The sequence below is a fragment of the Dendropsophus ebraccatus genome, chromosome 2, assembly GCF_027789765.1.
Source record: "Dendropsophus ebraccatus isolate aDenEbr1 chromosome 2, aDenEbr1.pat, whole genome shotgun sequence".
NCBI lineage: Eukaryota > Metazoa > Chordata > Amphibia > Anura > Hylidae > Dendropsophus > Dendropsophus ebraccatus.
Window position 1 is genome coordinate 180589918 of NC_091455.1, and position 22710 is coordinate 180612627.

The 22710-nt window shown below is 42.7% G+C and overlaps 1 protein-coding gene across 5 annotated transcripts in view; it reads left to right on the forward strand.

Moving 5' to 3' along the window:
* DLEC1 (DLEC1 cilia and flagella associated protein) overlaps nt 1-22710 on the forward strand; it is a 35926-nt gene that overhangs the window by 2711 nt on the left and 10505 nt on the right. For 4 of the 5 annotated variants that reach the window (XM_069958827.1, XM_069958828.1, XM_069958826.1 and 1 more), the window contains exons 2-21: nt 32-147; nt 475-615; nt 2561-2717; nt 3429-3539; nt 4060-4256; nt 5020-5240; nt 5967-6051; nt 6736-6823; nt 8139-8312; nt 11285-11421; nt 14924-15016; nt 15122-15212; nt 15300-15456; nt 15762-15930; nt 16521-16579; nt 17456-17630; nt 19065-19158; nt 19771-19901; nt 20379-20537; nt 21866-22005. In XM_069958827.1, the coding sequence (XP_069814928.1) occupies nt 61-147; nt 475-615; nt 2561-2717; nt 3429-3539; nt 4060-4256; nt 5020-5240; nt 5967-6051; nt 6736-6823; nt 8139-8312; nt 11285-11421; nt 14924-15016; nt 15122-15212; nt 15300-15456; nt 15762-15930; nt 16521-16579; nt 17456-17630; nt 19065-19158; nt 19771-19901; nt 20379-20537; nt 21866-22005 (2666 nt within the window). In that variant the 5' untranslated portion in view covers nt 32-60. Of the gene's footprint in view, nt 1-31; nt 148-474; nt 616-2560; nt 2718-3428; nt 3540-4059; nt 4257-5019; nt 5241-5966; nt 6052-6735; nt 6824-8138; nt 8313-11284; nt 11422-14923; nt 15017-15121; nt 15213-15299; nt 15457-15761; nt 15931-16520; nt 16580-17455; nt 17631-19064; nt 19159-19770; nt 19902-20378; nt 20538-21865; nt 22006-22710 lie in introns of those variants that run through there. The other variant, XM_069958830.1, reaches the window with a different exon arrangement.

The window sequence follows — 22710 nt, forward strand, 5'->3', positions numbered from 1 at the left end:
CTTGTTACATCAGGTTTGTTTTGCCGTTTAGTCATTTTAGATACTGGAAACAAAGACAAGATGGCTACAGATGAGGTTCTTCCAAGGGTTAATCTGTCCCCGGACCCTGCTATGTACCGGCCAAAGCCTTCCTCTGAAAAGACCCAGGTATAATACTGGATAGAAGGGAATGGAGTAGGGATGGGGAACCTTCGGCCCTACAGCTGTTGGAAAACTGCAATTCCCCAGGCATGATGGGAATTCTAGTTTTGCAACAGCTGGGGGCATAGGGTTCCCCACCCTTGGAGTAAGGGTATGTTCACACTGAGGAAAAGAGGCGGAAATTCCGAATGGAATCCCCACCGCGGACTCTGCTCAGAATTCCGCCTGCCTTGGTGTCTCAATGGGCGCCTCCGCTCTCCGCGGCTCTACACTGAAAGAGTTGACATGGCAGCATTTTTTTTATATTTATGATATTATTCCCGTCATATACAGGATATCTCTCATTTACTGACAAGTCTCTTCAAAAACGTATATACTGGAGAAGTTATTGGTAAAGACACAGGAGCCAACCTGATCCGATCAAAGGGAGGAGACAACCCTTACCATCAAAAGTTTGTAGAGGACCTGCAGCAGGTAAGAACTATAGCCATGTGCAGACGTTGCAGATTTGTTGTAGATTTTTAGGTAAGGTAGGTAAATGGGCGTTTATAGAATAAAGCTATTCAGATCATATACAGATATGCTGCATGCTGTTTTACGTAGCCCCTTATGTTGCAGATATCTAGCAGATATTGCAGTGGCTGTAGGTAAACGCACACACACCAGATTGTATGCCCATAAAATATCCTCATTCAAAAGATCGAAACAGAAATTTTTGCAATAAATCTGTTAGAGTAAACCATGGGCTCTAGTACACAGGCCGAGCCAAACAGACTGATATGGCCCCCTTCCTGCTGCTACTTTCCTGACCGCAAAGTAATAGCACCTTTCTTTGTGTAGCCACTGAACCGTAGTCCTCTGTGTCCCTCACAAAGTAGTAGTCGTGCCCTATTTTATGCCTCCACATGGTAATATTACTTGTCATATGCCCCTCACTGTGTAAACATGCCCCATTCATGACCCTTAAAAGGGTCTAATACGTTGCTTCAATAAAGTTATATTATTTTGTATAGTTTGTATAGTTTTTTATGTACATATATTCTTCTGTTGATTGGCAGCAGTAAGAGGTGTCATGTATATTGGGTTTAAAATATACCATATATATAATAACTATGTAACAGCGACATAGTTGTTATAATTAAGATTATAAAGCTTTATGGATAGGCTATGTTCACACTGTGTAAAAGAGGAGAAAAGGAGTACGCTTTTTTTTTTAAAAAAATAGTGTCCATTATTACTGAATTATAATTGAAGTCAATGGAATAACGGCTGCCCAAATTTATGTTCATGATAATTATTTGGAGATGTTATTTTGAAAACAATGAACGTTATTTTTAGCTGTTCACACATTTTTATTTTTTTTTACCGTCCTTTCACCATCTTTACTACTAAATTCAATGGACCTTCCAAAAAAAAAAACACCCAAAAGAGCCTGAGACAGAATAGTGTACCCATGTACCAACCGCCAAAAATGTGAAATGACAGACATCATTTTGAGACAGAGTAGTGTACCCATGTACCAACCGCCAAAAAAGTTTGATGACGGACATCATTTTGAGACAGAATAGTGTACCCATGTACCAACCGCCAAAAATGTGAAATGACGGACATCATTTTGAGACAGAATAGTGTACCCATGTACCAACTGCCAAAAACGTGTAATGACGGACATCATTTTAGCCAAGAATATAGCCAACAGTGATGTTAGTTTTCCAACAGATCGAACAAATTGGATGTTGCATTAAAGGGGTACTCCAGCGAAAAGCTTTTTCCCAGTAATTAAACACATTACAAAGTGATATAACTTTGTAATATGCTTCAATCACCTATCTGCCCCCTTCCCTATCTTTTCCTCCCTCCGCCCCCCACCAGGAAGTGTAAGAAACTTATTCTTACCTAATGACTGTTGACCCCAGGCTGCTCTGTGGCAGCCATTTTGTGACAATGACATCATCTGCATAAGCACAGCTTCCTGGTTTGGGCTTTCCCATGATGCACTTTGTCTCCTGTGCTGTCTAACTGACTCTGTAGAACTGTTAGATGGCTTTCATCCTGCTCAGCCAATCAGAGCTGAGCAACATGTGTCATCTGACAAAGGGAGGCTGGCCTAAGAGGGCTTAGACCCACCTCCCTCTTGATGATGTCATTGTCACAAAATGGCTGCCACAGAAAAGCCTGGGGTCAACAGTCATTAGGTAAGAATGCGTTTACTTCACTTCCTGGTCAGGATTGAGGGGGGAAAAGATAGGGAAGGGGGCAGATAGGTGATTGAAGCATAATACAAAGTTATATAACTTTGTAATGTGTTTCAATTACTGGAAAAAAGCTTAGAGTACCCCTTTAACTTATTTTAATGTATTGTTGTTTTCTTATTTCTGAGTCACTTATAAAACATTTTTCTCTTATTTGTTGTCTGTAGATACGTACAGAATATGAGAACAGAATGGCAGAGTGTGACAAGGTGGAACGTCACATCATCCAGGCTCGTGCTCGAGCTACTGCTCAAGAGGAACGAATGCTAAACTGTGTGAAGAATGAAGCTGGAGACTCATTCCAAAATCTAGGGTTACCCCCAGGTAAGGTGACTGAGGGCAAGTTACTGGACATTTATGTATTTTATAAGATCATGAAGGGAAGTATGCTTCTAAGACCAGTTCTGAATAAGGAGCACCCCCGTACTATTACACGCGTTGGCAGCGAGCGGGGAATGAGGAGCAAACTAGCGCTGACAGCGCTGGTTTGCTCCTCTCCATTGCCCCGTGTAATAGGGGCTTAAGGGTATGTTTGCACTAAAGAATCAAAGTGGAATCCGCACTTAATCCGCCTATAAAATATGAACAGAGCACTGTCCCATTGTGTTCAATAGGATTTCCGCTCTGTTGTTCACACTTCGGAGTTTTCACATAGAATTTTCCACCGCGGATCCACTTTACCCCCAAAGAATTGACGTGTCAATTCTTAGAGCAGATTCTGCTAGAGAAATCCTATAGAAGTCAATGGGGCTCGAATTCTGCGTCTATTCTGCCAGAGCTAAATGGGCGAGGAATTTCAAGCAGAAAACTTTCCTCCTCAGTTCCTCATGTATTCCTTGCCTATTCCTCAGTGTGAACATACCCTTATGGGGTGTATTTATGCAGAGTGCCTAGGGCAGCACAAGCTGTAAATACGGCCCTAAATGCTACGGTAGAGTTTGTAATAATACCAGAAAGATATCAGTTTTGTGTATACAAAAAAGTTTAAAAATGAAAGGAGTTGTATACAACATAGTAATATTCTATTCTCTATAGTTGAATCCTATTTTAGATGGTGTGTAGACAATGACCTCCTGAAGAAGCACAAACTTATCTGCCCTGAAGATTATATCACAGACACCCAGACTATGACCAAAGCTCCTAGAGGTATGCATGTAACTTGCGGAAACCAGAATGACTTCCCTGTGGATATGATATTCTGGTGGAGCCGACCGAGTGTCCGATTCTTATATCTTAGTCAGTAGAAGCTATTATGCGGATTAAGGCTATGTTCACACTACGTACATTTCAGGCAGTATTTGGTCCGCAAGTCAGGTCCTCATAGCAACCAAAACCAGGAGTGGATTGAAAACACAGAAAGGATCTGTTCACACAATGATGAAATTGAGTGGATGGCCGCCATATAACTGTAAATAACTTCCATTATTTCAATATAACAGCCGTTGTTTTAAAATAACAGCAAATATTTGCCATTAAATGGCGGCCATCCACTCAATTACAACATTATGTGAACAGAGCCTTTCTGTGTTTTCAATCCACTCCTGGTTTTGGTTGCTATGAGGACCTGACATGAGGACCAAATACTGCCTGAAATATACTGTGTGTGAACCCAGCCTAAGTGAGCATCGGTTTCCCAGTGATAGTTCTCTATATATTCACATTTCAGGATTATCTGAGCCGTCTTTTTATAGAGAGACAATCAGTTTCCATCAACACATTTCTAGAAGCCCTGTGGATGACGGATACCGTGATCCTTCACCTCCAGGCGTATCTCCAAAGGGCCTTGAAGAGAGGTCATTATCCAGCTTGACTTTATCATCATTGCCGAGCTCTGAAGATATAAGTCAAAGTAAGACAAGTAAGGTAAATGCTTATCCACAAAATCACTATAAAAGTCAACCCAACTGTTGAATTGTTGCAATTCACTATTGCACACAATGGAGCATGCGGCCAGAGCCACACGCTCCATTGTGTTAACTGACATTCTGTGTGGCCTCTATTCAATGAATAGCAGCCACACAAAACTGACATGTCAGTTTCTTGGGCAGCTGGTTGGAATCCCAGCCAGAGCGTATACTATGTGTATACGCTTCGGCATGGATTCCATTCATTTGCATACAACGTATCTTCTGCATAAATCACGGCCGTTGTTGCAAATTGAAATAACAGATATTAACAGATAATAACATGATTTATGCAAAAGATTTGTTTGTGTGAACATGGCCTAAGTGTCCTTTTACATGGCCTGATGTGGAGCTGTATAAAGAAACAAACGAGCACCATTCAGTGAGATTTACAAAGCACAATTATTTGCGTGACAAGGCCACATGAATGTTCACTGTATTGTTCATGCGGCCATTTAAATACATTAGCTGCACATCTCTTGTTTACAGAGAGAAATATGATAACAATGATTTTTACATCCGCACAAAAGATCAAATCATCCAATGAGTGGACGTTTGCTCGCTCGTCGGCTGATTGCTGCCACTTTTACACGGCCAGTTATAAACTCAGTGAGCTCTCCTAGGAATGCTCTTTAGCGATTATCATGGACCAATCAACAGGATTGGAAAAAGTATGGTCTGCGTATGTATTTGTTGAAATAATGCGTTTTTTTCTCTTCTAGAAGCCTAGATCATCCAAGAAGAGATTACAGAAAATAGAGATGAGCGCAGAAGAAAGAGAAGCTGAGCGAGGGCGTCTTGCTCAACTAGAAAAGAGACACAATTTCCTGAAAAATCCCCGCTTTTTACCACCGAGCAGCCAGCATGGAGGACGATCGCTCATTCTCCCAACTAGGAAAAGAGAAATGTTAATATCTGGGAAGAGCAGAGTTATTGAGGAGCAGTAAGTATACAGAACACCTACATGGTGCTGACGGATTCTATAGGGTTGATACATAATAATACGATTAGTTTATCCAGTTGTACATTTATAGAGTATTTCACATATCAAGCATATCTCAATAAGATAAGGTAAATACAATCTTAGGCCACGTTCACACACCATATAACCCTGGCCGCTCTGTGACACCATCGTGTCACAGAATGTCCGCTGTCAGTGAAGTTTATCAAAATTCACCATTGCACACAATGGAAAGTGCGGCCAAAACCGCACTCTCCACTGTGTGACCTGTCAGGGTTGCATGGCCGCTATTCAATGAATAGCGGCCGCACAAAACTGAAATGTCAGTTTTCGTTGCGGCCGCTAGGGATCCCGGCTGAAGCTTATATTGTGGGGGGTATTTATGAAGACCAGCGTACAAGTACGCCGGTTTTAAAAGAGGCGCACACCTCTTAGTGAATCCATCTGGCCGGCGCCCGAACCAGCGTAAATCGTGCAGGTTTAAATCATGAAAAATGAGGCGTGGGAGGAGGCCATGCCTTCTATCCGCCTTGTGGATGTTGAGGCCCTCCATCTATATATATATATGATCATTCATATAAGATAAATATATAGCCATCTACAGTTTTCCCCGGTAAGGTCAGCTATGCTTAGGTTTAGAGTTACATTCACTTCATTCCTTTTGGTTTGTAGAAATATAACTGAATGAATTTTTGCATATTTTTCTAGTGGTGCAAATGATCCAATACCGGTGTTTCTGGCGAATCCTCCAGTTGTATTCTTCCCTGAGTATGAGGTTGGACAGATATATGAAGTGAGTTATGTAATTGCCTGAGGGGATTCATTGGATTAACACCTATACTGGGTCCTGTTTAGAGTTCCCAAGCAGCCAATTACATGTAAGCTTAAAGGGAAACTCCAGCAAAAATGTTTTTATTTCAAATAAACTGTTGTTATACAGATTTGTGATTTACTTTTATTTAAAAATCTCCAGTGTTCCAGTACTTGTCAGCTGTTGTATGTTCTGCAGGAAGTGGTGTATTCTTTACAGTCTGACACATGGCTCTCTGCTGTCACCTCTGTCTATTTTAGGAACTGTCCAGAGCAGGAGAGGTTTTCTATGGGGATTTGCTACTGCTCTGGACAGTTCATGTCATGGAAAGAGGTGGCCGCAGAGAGCACTGTATCACACTGGAAGGTATACACCACTTCCTGCAGGACATACAGCAGCTGATAAGTACTGGAAGACTTGAGATTTTTTAAAAGAAGTAAATTACAAATCTATATAACTTTCTGAAACCAGTTGATTTGAAAGGAAACCCTTATTTAATAGTCCCTTACTGTGTAGATGGGGAGCCATGTTGTAGTTATGTGTCTTGCAAAAATGCTTTTAGTAAATGTAGGCATCAGGAAACAAGGATCAACAAAATAAAAGTGTTTTTCTTTGAAAATGTTGAGATTTGACAGAAGAACTAATTTTGTCTTCTCTTCCATAAAGATGGCAGTGGAGCTGAGAAATATGACTGCATCAAGTCGCCATGTCAGAGTGATCCCTCCGTCAACTCCATATTTCTCTATAGGCCTTGGTAAGGTTTGATATGGCACGTAACATGTAAAAGGTTATATTAAATATTTTATATCCATAATCGGGATCATCTAGATCACTAATGACTGAGGGGCTGTTAACCAAAAATACTGGTAGGATGTTGTTAGTAATATTCAGCTGCCATGTACCAATGTCCTCCTTTACTCCAAGATGGGTAAAACAGGCGCAGGTCCAAGAGGTAGTAGGAATATAAAATATGATAACATTTATTAAAAGTATTATGTGAGCGACAAAATGTGTTTCAAGACGGTCCGGTTTCCTTATCAAGCGTCTCTACCGGTCTCGAAAAGTGTTGTGTCGCTGGTGTGATCCGGGCAGCCTCCCACACAGCTCCCCGTGGCCCCCGCACCTCTCTGCCCCCCCCCCCCCCCCCCCGGCTTTCACCCGCTCGCTGCCAACCCGTGCAATAGCGGCGGCAGCAGCAAGCGGGGAATGAGGAGTAAGTGCCGAATGCAACAATGGCCGCGATTAATACAAAAATATACGTTACATTGGTGTCTATGGAATCCCGGCCAGAGTGTATACACATAGTATACACTCCAGCCGGGATCCCTTGCGGCCGCAGAAAACCCTTTCAGTGCACAAAGTGGAGCAAGCGTCTCCGACCGCACATCCCATTGCGTGCCGTGGGGAGTTCTGATGCGGGCGCACACGGATGCGCCCGCATCCAAACTCAGCGGCACTAAAGGTCATCTGCCCGGTACTGCAGTACCGGGAGGATGATCTTTTCCACAACCGGCCGTTCTGTGACCCGGCCGGTTCACGGAACGGCCGGTCTCAAACAGCGGGTGAACATATAACCATATACTGTAAATTCACTCATCTCTGGTGTCCATTCACCTCAATAGAACTGAGCTGCACAATTGCACCCAACAGAGGACAGGAGAGGTTCTGTCTTGGAAGAACGCAGCCATGTTTTTCTAAGCCTGGACAACCCCTGTGCAAATATTAAGTGACTTTGTCAGTCAACACTGTGAACACTTTACTTATTCTTTACTGACCCTGAGCCCCCGCCATTCTGCTGACTTCAGAGATAAAATCTCCCAGCATTTAATGGCCTTTATTTGGCATTTTACTCCTTACGTTTCTCATTACAACTCATGTGATTCTTTCATCTATTCATCTATTGATGAATTGGGAAAGACCACCAACATGCATACCCTTATGGTATTTTTATGTGTGTTTTTCTCACTTGGGAAATGGTCTTCATAACTGAATATTACTAGAATGCAAGTTAATATAGAATGCAGTTTATTGGTCCTGTCTGATTTGCCTGTATCATTTGTTTCATTTAGGAAAGTTTCCAGGAGAAGGAGGGATCGTAGCACCAGGAATGAGCTGCCATTATACAGTTCGATTTGTTCCTGATTCTTTGGCAGATTTCGAGGACTTTATACTGATTGAAACCCAAGCTCCGTATCCTGTCTTAGTCCCTATTGAAGCAAGGAGACCACCTCCAATACTGACATGTAATGCACTGAATTACTAGTATAATAAAGTAAAATTAAAGTGAATCTGTCACACCCTGAATGCTAGACAGATATCCAGAAAAGCATTCAGAACACAACTTTGTTGCCTGTGTTTTCGTTTTCATAAAATAAGCACCTTTATTTGGGCTGTGAATAGTGTCAAAGAGGCGGGGTCTATCGTTAGGCGACCCTAGCACTGCTACGCCTTACTGTACACATATGCCCACTCCTTGCATAATTAGCAACATACACTGTGCATACAGCACAGTAAGACAGGATACGGAGCATGGGAACCTATTCACAGCCTAAATAAAGGTGTTTTTTTATGAAAATGAAAACACAGACACATACTGTACAACAAAGGTATGTTCTGAATGCCAATAGGGGTCCTATTCCACGGGCTGATGGGGGCCCGATCAATAATGTAAACGAGCGCCGATCTGCTAGAAGGCTCGTTTACCGGGCCTATTAAACAGCCCGCCAATCGTTTAGCAAGGGCTGCAGGGACATCTTTACCATACTTTACCTAAGCATGTTGCAGGTCTTCACCTGCGCTCCTCCTTCCTCACGATCCCGCATGCAGCAGCAGCTTTGATGCGGCCTGTCTGAGCTGACAGGACCGCCGCGGCCGAGCTGAGGCTGAGCGGTCTGTCAGCTAAGACAGGCTGCACCAAAGCTTCTGCTGTGCGCAGGACAGGGAGGAAGAAGGAGCGCAGGAGAAGACCTGCAACATGCTTAGGTAAAGCATGGCGCTTGTGAAATCGTCAGTCGCTATTCTAAGCAGCGATGCACAGTCGGTGTCCTATGATTTTAGGTTTGAACCTAAATAAACGATCAGCTGATGACACGCTCATCGGCTGATTGTTGTCTCTATTCCACGGAGCGATAATCGGCCGAATCGGGCCAATTCGGCCAATTATGGCTTCGTGGAATAGGCCCCTAAGTCCTTATGTTGCAGCTAAGGGTATGTTCACACCTCGTTTTCGGTCCCACGTGCGTCCGACGGCCACATGACGGCCACATTGACTTAAATGAGCAGGACGGAGTCATTATGTGACTGTGTTCTGCTTATTTGTAGCACGTACTCGGCTTTTGTGCAGGACTCAAAAGCGTAGTCGACCACGTACGCATCCTTTTTTCACTGATTCCTGGCGTGCAGCCCGATGTTGGACCGAAAACGAGGTGCGAACATACCCTTAGCCACCATCTATATTGTGAGATGAAAGATATCATTCTGAGCTTGTGGCAGATCAATGCACGGCAGTTCTGTCATTCACTGACAATATACTGCACCTTGTTTCCTCTACTCGCCAAGCGCTTTTCCCTTCAGAATAAAAAAGAGAAATAATGAAAATGACAGTAATATAAATTTCCACAGGACAAAGTCAGGAAGGAAGCAATGGTTCCCCACTGGAACAAAATTTTATAATACCCCAGTGGCTTTAAGTCTGTCTGTTTCCTTTCATTTGAATCAGTTTTTAGCTCGATTCATTTAACTCATTGTGAACTAGACAGAGGTTTTGATTTTTTTTATTATTAAAAAGTAAAATTGAAGCATGACAACTGGCTTACAGGCAGAAATTTAACGCTGTGATCACACTACCATGAGGGGCATGCAGCATTTGTTTATAATCAAACAGCAGACATCGCAGTAGAACCCAGTGGATCCATTATATGTCACAAGGTTCTGATTTCTGCCAGTGGCAGTGGTATAGCTACCATGAAGCCAGACCATGCAACTGCTATGGGGCCCATGCAGTAAGGAGGCCCGGCAAAGCTGGATCAGCCTTCATGGTACACCACTGCTAGCTCCTTCCTTCCCCATACTGCGGCTTGCATCCACACCCGAACTGTCTTTGGCTTGCACAAGCACATTTATTTTTGTTTGTACGACGGGGGTGGGGGGGATATACATGGTAAGTCCACTGTTTCTGTTTTTGTCTGTATATCAGCCACAGCAGCGTACACCTAGATAGTGTGAACAGTGTCATTGGTGTGCTGGCCATTTTTTGTTTTTTTATTGTGTTATTTGGGGGGAGGGGGGAGCTACCTCCTTTTCAGCTTGCAATCCACCCTTCTCCTGTGGGCATTTTAAATGGAGTTTAGATGGATCCTTCATGCCCAGTCCAAGAGAGGCCATTGATAGTGTAGGGACCATCTCTCTGAGGTCACCTTAACTTGGTGAGATGGTACACTCTATTTGTTTCTTATTTTGTGTACAATGGAGGGAGTATGTAAGTATGTAGGTAAGTCCTGGCACTTGCAGGTTGTCGTTGCCTTTTTCTGTTTTCATGCCTGATGACAAAAGTTCTTTTTAATGTCAGTGACTCTCAATTAAAGTTCCCGGGCCTCAGTGCCCAAAACTCTAACAGGTTCCCACTCCTACTATGTGACACTTACAATACTGGTGTTTTCTGAGAGGCCTGTGGACCCCCTAAAGCATCAGTGCCCAGATGTGACGGCTAGATATGCACTCCCTTTAGTGCCTGAATATATGCTACTGCTCTTCTCCAGCCAGAAGGCAACAAGAAGCTGGATATGACTGGCTTCCTGGAAGCCTCCATATTAAAAAGTTTTGACTTGGGTTAATCTTAAGAAATCTGAATTAAATTAGACAATTCTAGCTATGAGTCAGAGCAAATATCGGCTAACAAAGACCTGGAGGACCCAACATTAAAGGAATTATCCAGGCTTATAAAAACATGTCTGCCTTCTTCCAGAAACAGTACCACTCTTATCCTGAGTTTGGGTGCGGGTTTGCAGCTTGGTTCCATGTCCAGCTGTGCTTTCTCTAATCCTGGATACCCCCTTTAATTTTAATGTAATACTTATCTCTCCAGCAGGGAAGATAAAACACTCTTACACTTTAAGAACCTTTTTAACCTCTCTATTGACAGATAGTAGAACATATTTGCCGTTACAGCAGTGTTTTTTTTTTTTTATAATTGACATAATAATTGTGTCTTGTACAGTGCCCCGGACTCTGGATTGTGGCCCGTGCTTAGTTGGTGGGGTGAAGCTCATTGAATGCCTTTGCAGAAATGAAGGTTTGAGCCGTGGACGGTTCTGTATAATGCCGAAAAGCATCTGGCCCCCACCAAATTTCAGAGTATGTATATTTTCCATCTTTTAATATTTGCTTTTTATTGCCTTATCTTACATTTGTGATCTTGCTCTATTTTTTTTCCAAAATTCATTTTATTTTAAGTACCGTACAGAGAAATTTCCACCTCATCAATAAGAATAAATACATAGTATGTAAAGTTTCATAGTATAAGCACATATGAATATGAATCTGTCAATAAAAAAAAAAGAGTTCAGAGGTGAAGGGGATGGGGAAGGAAATGAGGGTTAGAGGTGGAGAGGAAGGGTAAGGGAGAGAGGAGAAGGAGGGAAATTAACATAGTACTAGTCTAGGTGAAACATACATAGAAAACTAAGAACTGGTTCCAGGTATTAATTTTAAATCGTAATGATTGGTGATTCAGATAGTATATATCGTTGTCAAGTAATATAGTTTTAACTATTATTAGTACATTAGGAAAGTTTATTGGTTTTGAGATGTTTTAGCCATGTTAGAGGTTGCGTGGTAAGGAGGCACAAGTGTGATACCCACAGCGATGATGAGTGTGATGCCAAAGGCAAGCCGGGAGTAGTTTCTGTGCAGCCCAAATAATTTAGATTGTGCTGGAGAGGATTCCCACAAACTTGGTGAACTGCGGTGTAGCGTACTTAAAGGGGTTGTCTGATGAGCTGAAGCCTTCTGCTCCCTGGTGCTTAACTTCTCACTTTCCACATCTTGGAAGTATCCCTTCTGTGACATGACGGGAAAGTCTAATGCCCCTATTCCACGAGTCGTTTGGAGATGCAAACGAGCGCTATTAGCGCTCGTTTGCTCCTCGTTCCCCGCTCGCTGCCGCCGCTATTCAACGCGGCGTCAGCGAGCGGGTGAGTGCGGGAGGGGCGGCGGGGAGCTGCTGGGGGGGCTGCCCGGGGGATCGCTGATCATTGAACATGTTGAAAAACAAGCGACTGCAACGATCAGCCGACATGAACGATGTCGGCTGATCGTTGCACTCTATTCCACGGGACGAATATCGTTCATAGCGGCCGTTATCGGCCAAATACGAACGATATTGCTCCTCCAAACGACCCGTGGAATAGGGCCTTAAAGGCTCTATTACACCAAAGATGTCTGACAGATTAGTTTACAGATTTTTTAAGCCAAAGCCAGGAATGGATTTGAAAACAGGAGAAGTCTCAGTCTTATCTTTACGACCTGTTTGTTCTCTCTTTATAGTCTGTTCCTGACTTTGGCTGAACAAATCTGTCAGACATCTTTTGGTGTGATAGGGCCCTAAGTCCCAATCACTGCATGCAGGTGTAGTTTCCTCAGCACACGATGATCAGGACTTATGCTGCGTTTACACGGAACGGTTATCTTTTGAATTTTCGCAATAACGATCGCATTTGAGAGAGAAATCGTTCATTTTGATCTTTCAACATGTTCTCAAATCGTCGTTCATCGTTTGCTATGAATTCGCAGATCGCTTTGTGTAAACAGTCTTTTGAAAGATTCACCCTATGTGACAGATGGGCTTAAGCGATCTTAAAAATGATCGCAATAATGATTTTTCTTACGACTTTTCTAACGAATTATTCATCTAAACGCTGATCGTTATAAAAACCAAATCATTGCTTCAAAATCGTTAAGCGATCAATTGGGCGAATTATCACTTTGTGTAAACGCAACATTAGGCTGCGTTCACACTATGTATATTTCAGTCAGTATTGTGGTCCTCATATTGCAACCAAAACCAGGAGTGGATTAAAAACACAGAAAGGCTCTGTCCACACAATGTTGAAATTGAGTGGATGGCCGTCATATAACAGTAAATAACGGCCATTATTTCAATATAACAGCCGTTGTTCTAAAATAACAGCAAATATTTGCCATTAAATGGCGGCCATCCACTCAATTTCAACATTGGGTGAACAGAGCCTTTCTGTGTTTTCAATCCACTGCTGGTTTTGGTTGCAATATGAGGACCCCAATACTGACTGAAATATACGTAGTGTGAACCCAGCCTTAGGCTGTTATTACACGGGCCGATGGGGGCCCAATAATAGCTGTAAACGAGCGCCGATCTGCTCGATTGGCGCTCATTTACTGGCCATATTGCACAGCCTGATTATCATTTATTAAGGGCTGCATGGACATCATTGGCTAAGCGGCCTGTCAGCTCAGACAGGCCCCTCTAAAGCTGGAGCGCGCGGAACCCGGGGAGAAGAAGACCGCAAGAGGAGCCCTGCAGTCTGGATAGGTAATGTAAATTGTCAGTTGCCGGCCGTGCACCGCTATTACACATAGCGATGTGCGGTCGGAGCCCGACAATTATAGGTTCAAACCTATATCAATGATCAGCAGATGAACGTTGTCATCGGCTGATCGTTGTATTTATTCCACGGAGCGATAATCGCGATTATCGTTCCGTGGAATAGGCCTCTTAGACCTGCCCCTCCGGGGAGCAGAAGGCTACATGCTGCACTCCAGATTAAGTCCCTAAATAGATCCCTGGAACATGTTTCCCCCTCCTTTTTTCACTGGCTGAGCTAGGAACAGATGCTTAAAGCAGAATTGTCCTCTTGGGTAAAACCTCCTAAATCCACACAATGCCATGATCTCTGTGTACATGACCCAGATCTGTCTTTAGGCAAAGGGAATAACTGGAACAGACAGTCACTTCCTTACACTTCTCTGGCCAGGCCTGACTAGAAAGTTTTAGCCCTTTGGGGGACTTGGGGTTGGACTTTGCTTTGCAGGGATTGATTCTCACCTAGAAAGAGGTTGCACCTAGGAGACTCCTCCCTCACAGCACACTTCACATTGAAGCTGCGTAAGTAAGTGTCATGTGACCAGAATCTTTACTTCCTTAACATGTGACCACTGTTTGTGGCAAATATACAACAATGTTAGAGGGGAACTATCAGCAGGTTAAACGACTTTAACCTGCAGATATTCCCTATTGCACAGGAAACGCAGAGGAGGAAGGTATGTCTCTTACCTTGATCCTCAGCTCTGTTCCGGTGCAGGTCTGGTGAGACTGTTAGGAGCACTCATGCACCATTAGGAGCGGGGTGGCTGGGCCAGATCAGTGCTATGGGGGTGGGTTAGTGCTCCTAACCGTCTCACTGGATCGTGAAGCAAACTCCTAACTGAACCAGAGCAGTGCCAAGGAGGAAGGTAATAGACATACCCTCCTTCTCAGTGTCTGTGCAATAGGGGGCTATCAGCAGGGTAGATTCAGCTAACCTGCTGATAGTTCCTCTTTAACCCTTGCACTTTTAATATACCTCAGTGTATGCTGTTTTAAGCACTGTTTGGCAGTACATACGATGATAGCCAGATACAATTTAAGATGCACAGCAAGATATTACTTAGTCATATGATAACTCAAGATTTATGGCAGCTGGTAAAAAGGGTACTAGGACACTGCGTTGGGAGCCATCAGGTACTTGCAGAATTTTTTGCTGGAAAATAAAAACGTTTAGACCTCTTTTTATCATATGTAGAATTTGACAATGTTCAATAATCTGTTTTCTGTGTTCAGACTGTGGCAAATGCAGGCTTTGTGGAGCAGCTTCCATTCTGCATCCGACCGGCCATGTTTGAACTATATCCTGGGCAAGAAACCATCATCGAGGTCAGTAACAAATATGGAACCTACTGTATTCTCCAGCAGCCAGGGTAATAATATTGTATATGTGCAATGTGCATTAATATTATAGATTATGACATCTTTTTCCAGGTTGTCTTTTTCCCTTTATATCCTGAAACCTACAGCCAGGTTTTTACAATCGTGTGTGATAACTGCCAAGTGAAGGAAATCACATTGACAGGTGGGCTATATATATAAGTACTGAACTAACTTATGTATAATAATTTGCACTGACTCTTACATTGTCCTGTTTTTTTGGGGGGTGAAGGATATGGACAACTTTTAGGATTGCAGCTGGTTTCTCTCAGTGAGGACAAGAGTGTCCCTGTTGAGTTCCCAAATGGTTCGGCTGAACATTTAGTACAGTTTGAGAGCACAAACCTACATTCAATGGAGCAGAAGAGCATTGCTGTAAGAAACACAACGTACGTATGCTTCGACAACTTTTTGTAGTGAATTTCTTCTATTTCCATGGGGAATGGATATGTTATAATGAACTGGAGGACCATAACTAACAACAATAACTAGGATGCATTTTTCACTAGGCCCAGTTTCTTATGCTAATAATTCAGCTCCGTAGATCATATCCGCGTAGAGGGGCACTAAAATCATCTGGTCACCTCTCTGTAGGGTTCATCTAATAAATCCAGGCAATTTTTTTTTTTAAATCTTTTGGAATAACAGGTATGCTTTAAGTTAGGAACTAACTTTTGCATTTGATTATTTACAGACATGTGGAGCTTCCATTTTATTGGCATATAGTGAAGCCAAATCAACAAACCTTACAACTAGAAGAGCGAAACACAGAAGAATACACAGCTTTTACTATAAGTCCATTACAAGGTATCCTGCAGCCTCACAGGGACCACATCTTCACTGTGACTTATACACCAACTGAGGTAGGACAGCTTTTGTTGGTTATTTGAACAGAACATATGGATTTAAAGGGGTTGTCTGGCATAAACTCATAATTTGCTGTAAGGGCTGAAGGGGACATAACAGTGCTGTATACTTACCTAGCCCATTCTGCCACAGCTGCTGGTTCCTGGGCCTCCCGCTATTTTTCTCAACGTCTGATAACGCTTCAACAGGAAATGTTGTGAAAATGATGATAGCAGGAGGCCACCCGATACATGTGATTACAGGAGTCGGGCTCCATAGACTTATACTGGAGCAGGGGCGTAGTTAGGATTCACACGGCCTCATAGCAAAACATTTTAAGGGGCCCCCCTCCCCTATGCACAACATAAAGCACTGCGCATATATATATATACTTTTGCTTTACTGCTGGGGCACCGATAACCCCTGACCCCTGCACAGGGCCCCCCTCCTGCACCGGACCCATAGCAACTGCCTACCCTGCCTCTATGGTAGCTACGCCACTGTACTGGAGTTGGATCAAGTGCTTCACCCAGCTATAATTAACAATGATTTAGAAGCTTTTCTGTGCTCTTGCTGATACTTGTTCATCGTTTTCATTTAATTCTAGCTCACTGACTATCACAGTACTGCACAGATGATATTAAGAGATGTTCCAGACCCTCCAAGGTAAGAATAAAGATTATATGTAAATATAACCAGTGCCTATTGTTTATAATGTATTCATTACAATGCTACTTACCATATAATGACATGTAATAGCAAGATGTAGTAGTCACTGGTTTTATATATTAGTGTGAAGTTATAGAGTCAGACGCAACTATCGGCTATAAAAACACACAGGTCAAGTGAATAACATTGATTATTTCATGGCGGTGATGGCTGTCAGGGGGTGTGATAAATAAAGCAACAAGTTAGTGGTCAGTTCATAAAGTTGATGCGACAGGGTCATGGGGCACCCAAGGATTACTGATGTACATAGGGAGCTGAGGCTATCCTGCCTGGTCTAAACTTACAGAAGAGCTACTGTAGCACAAGTGTATGTAAAAATGATGGCTCATGGATACACAGTATGAAGAGAGTCCTACTGTGAAGTCCCAGCTGGAGGCCACATGTAATAATCTATCAGGAAACAGTATCAGGAGTCATTCTGTAAGCGTTCTTTCTACAAGTCACATTAATTGTAATAAAAAACTATAGGGATGTCAGAAAACCATTCCAACCAAAACCAGGAGACTTTAGTCTATATGAGTTTATTTCTACCAGTCACTTATGTATAGTATATCATACATGTTACAATAGAAATGGTTGTCTTTGTAGTAGTAAATAGAGATGAGCGAATCTCGGTCAAGCTCAGGGTCGTCTGAAACCAAACTCTCTGCATTTGATTACCGGTAGTTAAAGAAGTTGGATGCAGCCCTAGCAAGTCCTGGAAAACATGGATACTGCCATAGCCTAAGAGTTTGGTTTCGGACCATGCATGCATGAGGTTCGCTCATCTCCAGTAGTAAATAAACGTGTATTTTATTGCTTTTTTCTATACAGCTCAGAACCACATCTGCCCAGCTTTACTGAGCTGGATCCTTTGATACAAGATGTCATAGTCATAGACCTGGAACTTAAAGGGACCACTGAATCTTTTAATTTACTTTTGGAGCCATATGCAGTCATCTTTTCTGGTGAAAGTTTTATTGGCACAGCCATGAGAAAGCAGTTTAAGGTTAGTCATTAAATAATAATGAATAGCATTAAAATTGAGTGAATGGGGTTGTTCAAGGCTATAGACATATAAAAAAATTTTTTTATACCTGCAAGACTTTCTCTGTAGGTCTTTATTAAAGATGTTGCTTAGTCCCTCTCTTAGGTTATACAACCCACTGGGTGAGCTTAGCATATATTGTTCCTCCCTGCAGACTGCCTTGTATTTACCCCCCCCCCCCCCCCCCCCCCCCCGTCTATCTACAGCCTATGAGAGTTATGCTGGGTTTACACGGAACGATTATCGGGCGAATTTTCGCAATAACGATCGCATTGAGCGATAATCGTTCTGTGTAAACACAGCAAACGATCAAGCGACGAGCGAAAAATCGCTCATTTTGATCTTTCAACATGTTCTTAAATCATCGTTTGTCGTTCGCTAAAAATTCGCAAATCGCTTTGTGTAAACAGTCTTTCAACGATTTACCCTATGTAAAAGATGGGCTTAAGCGATTTTAAAAATGATCGCAATAACGATTCTTCTTACGAATATTCGAACGATTTTTCTAACAATTTATTCGTCTAAATGCTGATCGTTATAACAGCCAAATCGTTGCTTCAAAATCGTTAAACGATCGATTGGGCAAATTATCGCTTTGTGTAAACCCAGCATTAGTGTACTATTACACGGAACGATAATCGGCCGAATTGGCCCGATTCGGACGATTATCGCTCTGTGTAATAAATGCAACGATCAGCCAATGACAACGATATCGGCTGATCGTTGATATAGGTTAGAACCTATTTATGTCGGGCGTCGACCGCGCACCGCTACGTGTAATAGCGGTGCGCGGCCGGCGACTAACGATATACATTACCCATCCACGTTCCAGGGCTGCTCCTGCCGTCCGCTTCTCCCGGGGTCCCGCGCGCGCTCTAGCTTCACACTGGCCTGTCAGCTGGCCTGTGATTGGCTGAGCAGCTTATCAGCTGACAGGCTGCTGTGGAGCTAGAGCATGCGCGGGACCCGGGGAGAAGCGGACGGCAGGAGCAGCCCTGGAACGTGGATGGGTAATGTATGCCAGTTTAGCAAGGGCTGCAAGGACATCGGTAACAATGTCCTTGCAGCTCTTGTTAAACGATTATCGGGCTGTGTAATAGGCCCAGTAAACGAGCGACGATCTAGCAGATCGGCGCTCGTTTACAGGTATTATCGGGCCCTGCTCGGCCCGTGTAATACCACCCTTATCCTCCATGTATTCTCTCCTCACTGTCCACTATCTGAGCTGGTGTGTGACTTCACTCTAACAAAGATCAAGCAGGAATTCTGCCTGATGGATTTATCCTTTCCTTCTCTGAGTAACAGCTAAATGTCAGAACGTCCCTCATTTTTTTTTGTCCAATCATGATTTGACTTTTTTTTTTGTGTTACTATATACTGTGCAATTTTTTCTAGATTTGGAATAACAGCAAATCCACAATCCAGTTTGAATGGGAAAACATCTCAACACCAAACATCATTCAGATTGAGCCGCACTCTGGAAACATCGGTACTTATGTATTATCTGCTTTCTTTACCTATGTGATAAAGGGTAAAAAGAGATTTCTTTAGAGTAAATGTAGGACATATCTGGATTTATGATAACTAAGCAGCGATGATGTAGTGGGATGAAAGCCACCAAAGATCTCCCTCTGCTCTCTTACAGGAAAAAGTAATTTTAATATCACCAAAGTGGGTTTTATCCCTAATTTTAGAGTTGGAAAGAGCCATTCCTATTTATATTTATATGGTCTTATAAAAGGGAAAAAAACTGTAGTATGAAACTAAGTACAATAAAAAGTAGCCTTTATTGGTAGACATAAATAAAATGCATAAAGAAATGGTCGACATAAAGAAAATGCCCTCCTACACTTACTTACCTGGCCTGGCGCAGTCCTCCAGTGTTCGTTCTCCCAGCTCCCTTGTGCACGAGTGACGTTGCTTATGCGCCAGGGAGCTGGGAGAACGAAGGAATGCCAGGGGACTACAGCGTAATACAATGCAAAAATGGCCACTTGTGAGAAGGCAATGGTGACTGGGGCATTTAAGTATTTCCCAGCCTGGATCCAGGGGCTTCTTTGTAAGTTTGGGTTAGGAGTAGCTGACATATTTGTCTTCTCAGATCCCAGTACCTTCTGCAAATTTGAGTTGATCTTCAGTGGACTGAGGACCGGATTCACCCGAGAGAACGTGAATTGCCACATACTTCATTCCTCCGAGCCTGTGGTTTTGCCTGTGGAGGCCACATTTAAGGTTTGTTGTTTTCTATTGTATTGCATTATACACACACAATAACTATTGGGATAATGTTGTCATCTTAACATCTATGCTTCATGTAACATATACTTGTTTGTATATAGTACCTTAATATCTAAGAATTTGGGGGTTTCAAATTTCGCTATTCCAGAACATTTGGCCCTGGGATAGCTCCTAGCGCGTTCCCGGAATGTATCCATAGGGCCACATTAACCTGATCTATTTTCAAAGCACAACCCTCTTACATATGTGGTGCATTTAGACCTTATGGAATAGCATATTAGATTACAGTATTCCATACCGAGGCATACATTATACTTTAGAAGTAGATGGCATAAACCTGACCTTTTATTACATAAACCATTTGCCCCAGTGTCGGCTGTAAATGAATTTGTTGGTAGTGGTTGGATTTTATTTCTTGCTTTTAAATTCAATATCCAAAGTTTTTGTTTATTTTCTATATCTGTTACACAGGGACCAGCCGTATCTATTGTGTTGCCGTCACTTGATCTGGGGCTTATAAAACTGGGAAATAAAGCAATCAGCAAATTTACTATTGAAAACACTAGTCCCTTGGCAGCAAAATGGAAGATCGGGGAGAGCAGAGATTGCCTGGCTTCAAGAGGAGAGGAGGTAGGCATTGTAGGGGAGAAATGCTATACAGAAGCGTCCTATGGTAGCACATGGCTTTGTAGTATACAGCACTGGGGGCACTATATACTTCTTTACAGGTTTAGTGCATGAAGACAAACTGGCATCCTACATAAGCTTCAGTGCTCAATATTGTTTTTTGAATTAACTCTTTTTTGCTGAAACTTTTTATAAAGAAAAATTCTTCTTAGTACAAATAAAACCACAAGAGGGCATACCCTCTCATCCCTTCCCCCCCACCCCCACCTAACCTTCCTCCCATAACACTGTACATAAATGTCCGTGTAGTAAATCATTATTACCAGTAAATAAAACTCAAGTTGCACTAATACCTTGACCCCCCCCCCCCCCGATCAACAATGATACCTGCCCACTAACAACTAAACGGGCAAATAGACCTTTATCACACTACATAGACAACCAAAGTATAGCTCATGAGTGGGAGCCTGAGGGTGCAAGATCAGAGGTATTCATCCATTTACTCCATATGTTATGGAATCTATTAGTCGCTTTTCATTTCTCATACGCATATTTCTCTATGCCTATCCACCAGTTGACAATTCCTATGAACTCCGCAACTGTTGGAAGAGTCTTGTCAAGCTAAGTCTGCCCTGCGGCATACAGGGCTAAGGGGCCTATTCTATGGAGCGATAATCAGCCAAATCCGCCTGAGTCAGCCGGGAGGAAGAAGGAGCGCAGGAAAAGACCTGCAACATGCTTAGCATGTTGTAACAATGTCCCTGCAGCCCTTGCTAAATGATTATCGGGCCGTGGAATAGACCCAGTAAACGAGCGCTGATCTAGCAGATCAGCGCTCGTTTACGTTATTGATCGGGCCCCCATCGGCCTGTGGAATAGGACCCTAAGTCATCTACATAGCCTAGTATATATACTAGTGGAGACTTCTGTAATTCTACAGAGTAAGTCTTACGTATGGCTGATGTTACTTCCCTCCAATATCAGAATAGCTTGGGACAGCACCAGAACATGTGAAGGAGACCCCCCTCAGGAATATGACATCTTGAACACAGAGGTGTATCCCGCACAGTGCTCAATATTCAGATTATATATACACCACTAGTTAGCAGGATATGTTTCCCGACCCGCTCTGATATGTAGGTTTAATTACCGTATATAAAACTGAAGAAGACAGGGCAGATTATATGATTTTACGTAAATTCTATTTCTGATTATTTCTTGGACAAAATGTTTAGTTATATTGGCGTAGCTTTTCTTTATCAGTAGTGATTCCCTCACTCAATAGTGGGAAATGACACATAGGCCATGGCCATAATCTTGTCTTTATACAGGAATCGAGCTTCTCCCTTTCTCCTGAGGGTGGCGTGTTGCCGCCTCTGGGTTCAGCAGAGTTATCTGTGGCGTTTAAGCCATTGGCCTGTCAGAGGTTGGAGACAGTGCTAGAGCTGGAGGTAGAGAATGGTGCAGGAAGGTAAGCCTTAACTAAAGTCCACCATTTTTATGTATTTTATTAATGTGCTGACCATTCTGCTAAGCGCCAGTGGCAGAATAATGGAGAACATCTCAGGAGAGCAGCTCTGCAGCCAATGGAAAAGTCAAGCAACCTGTGGAGGAGAGGCCTAGTCACATAATCATAGTATTAACCTACAGAAATTCCCTACGCATCAAGGGAGACCATTCTCAGCATGATGCCATCCTTATCCTTTCAGTAGTAAAGAAGTGCCAGGGCCTCCAGTCCCAGAAAAAAGTGGGGTGTAGATCCAGCTCAATGAATGGGGCCCCTATATATATGATGATCTATGCATAGCCATCGCCATAGCCATTTTATTCTTCCATGGATTGCTTTCTTGATCTGGATATCATTTTGTAAAACGATATTTCCCTGCATCACAATGGAATTGCTTGATCTTTTTAGGCCGCATGTATATGGTGTCATAAAGAAACATATGTGTCTGTACTATAATTCTGTTATTGGACATCATATGTATTTTATCCTGAAGGGGAACTCTGGAGAAAAAAAATGTTTTCAGATCAATTGCTGTTAGAAAGTTATAGAGATTTGTAAATGGTTTCTATGTAAAATCTTAAGTTTTGCAGTACTTATCAGCTGCTGTATGTCTTGCAGAAAGTGGTGCTTTCTACTACCACCTCTGCCCGTGACAGGAACTGTCCAGAG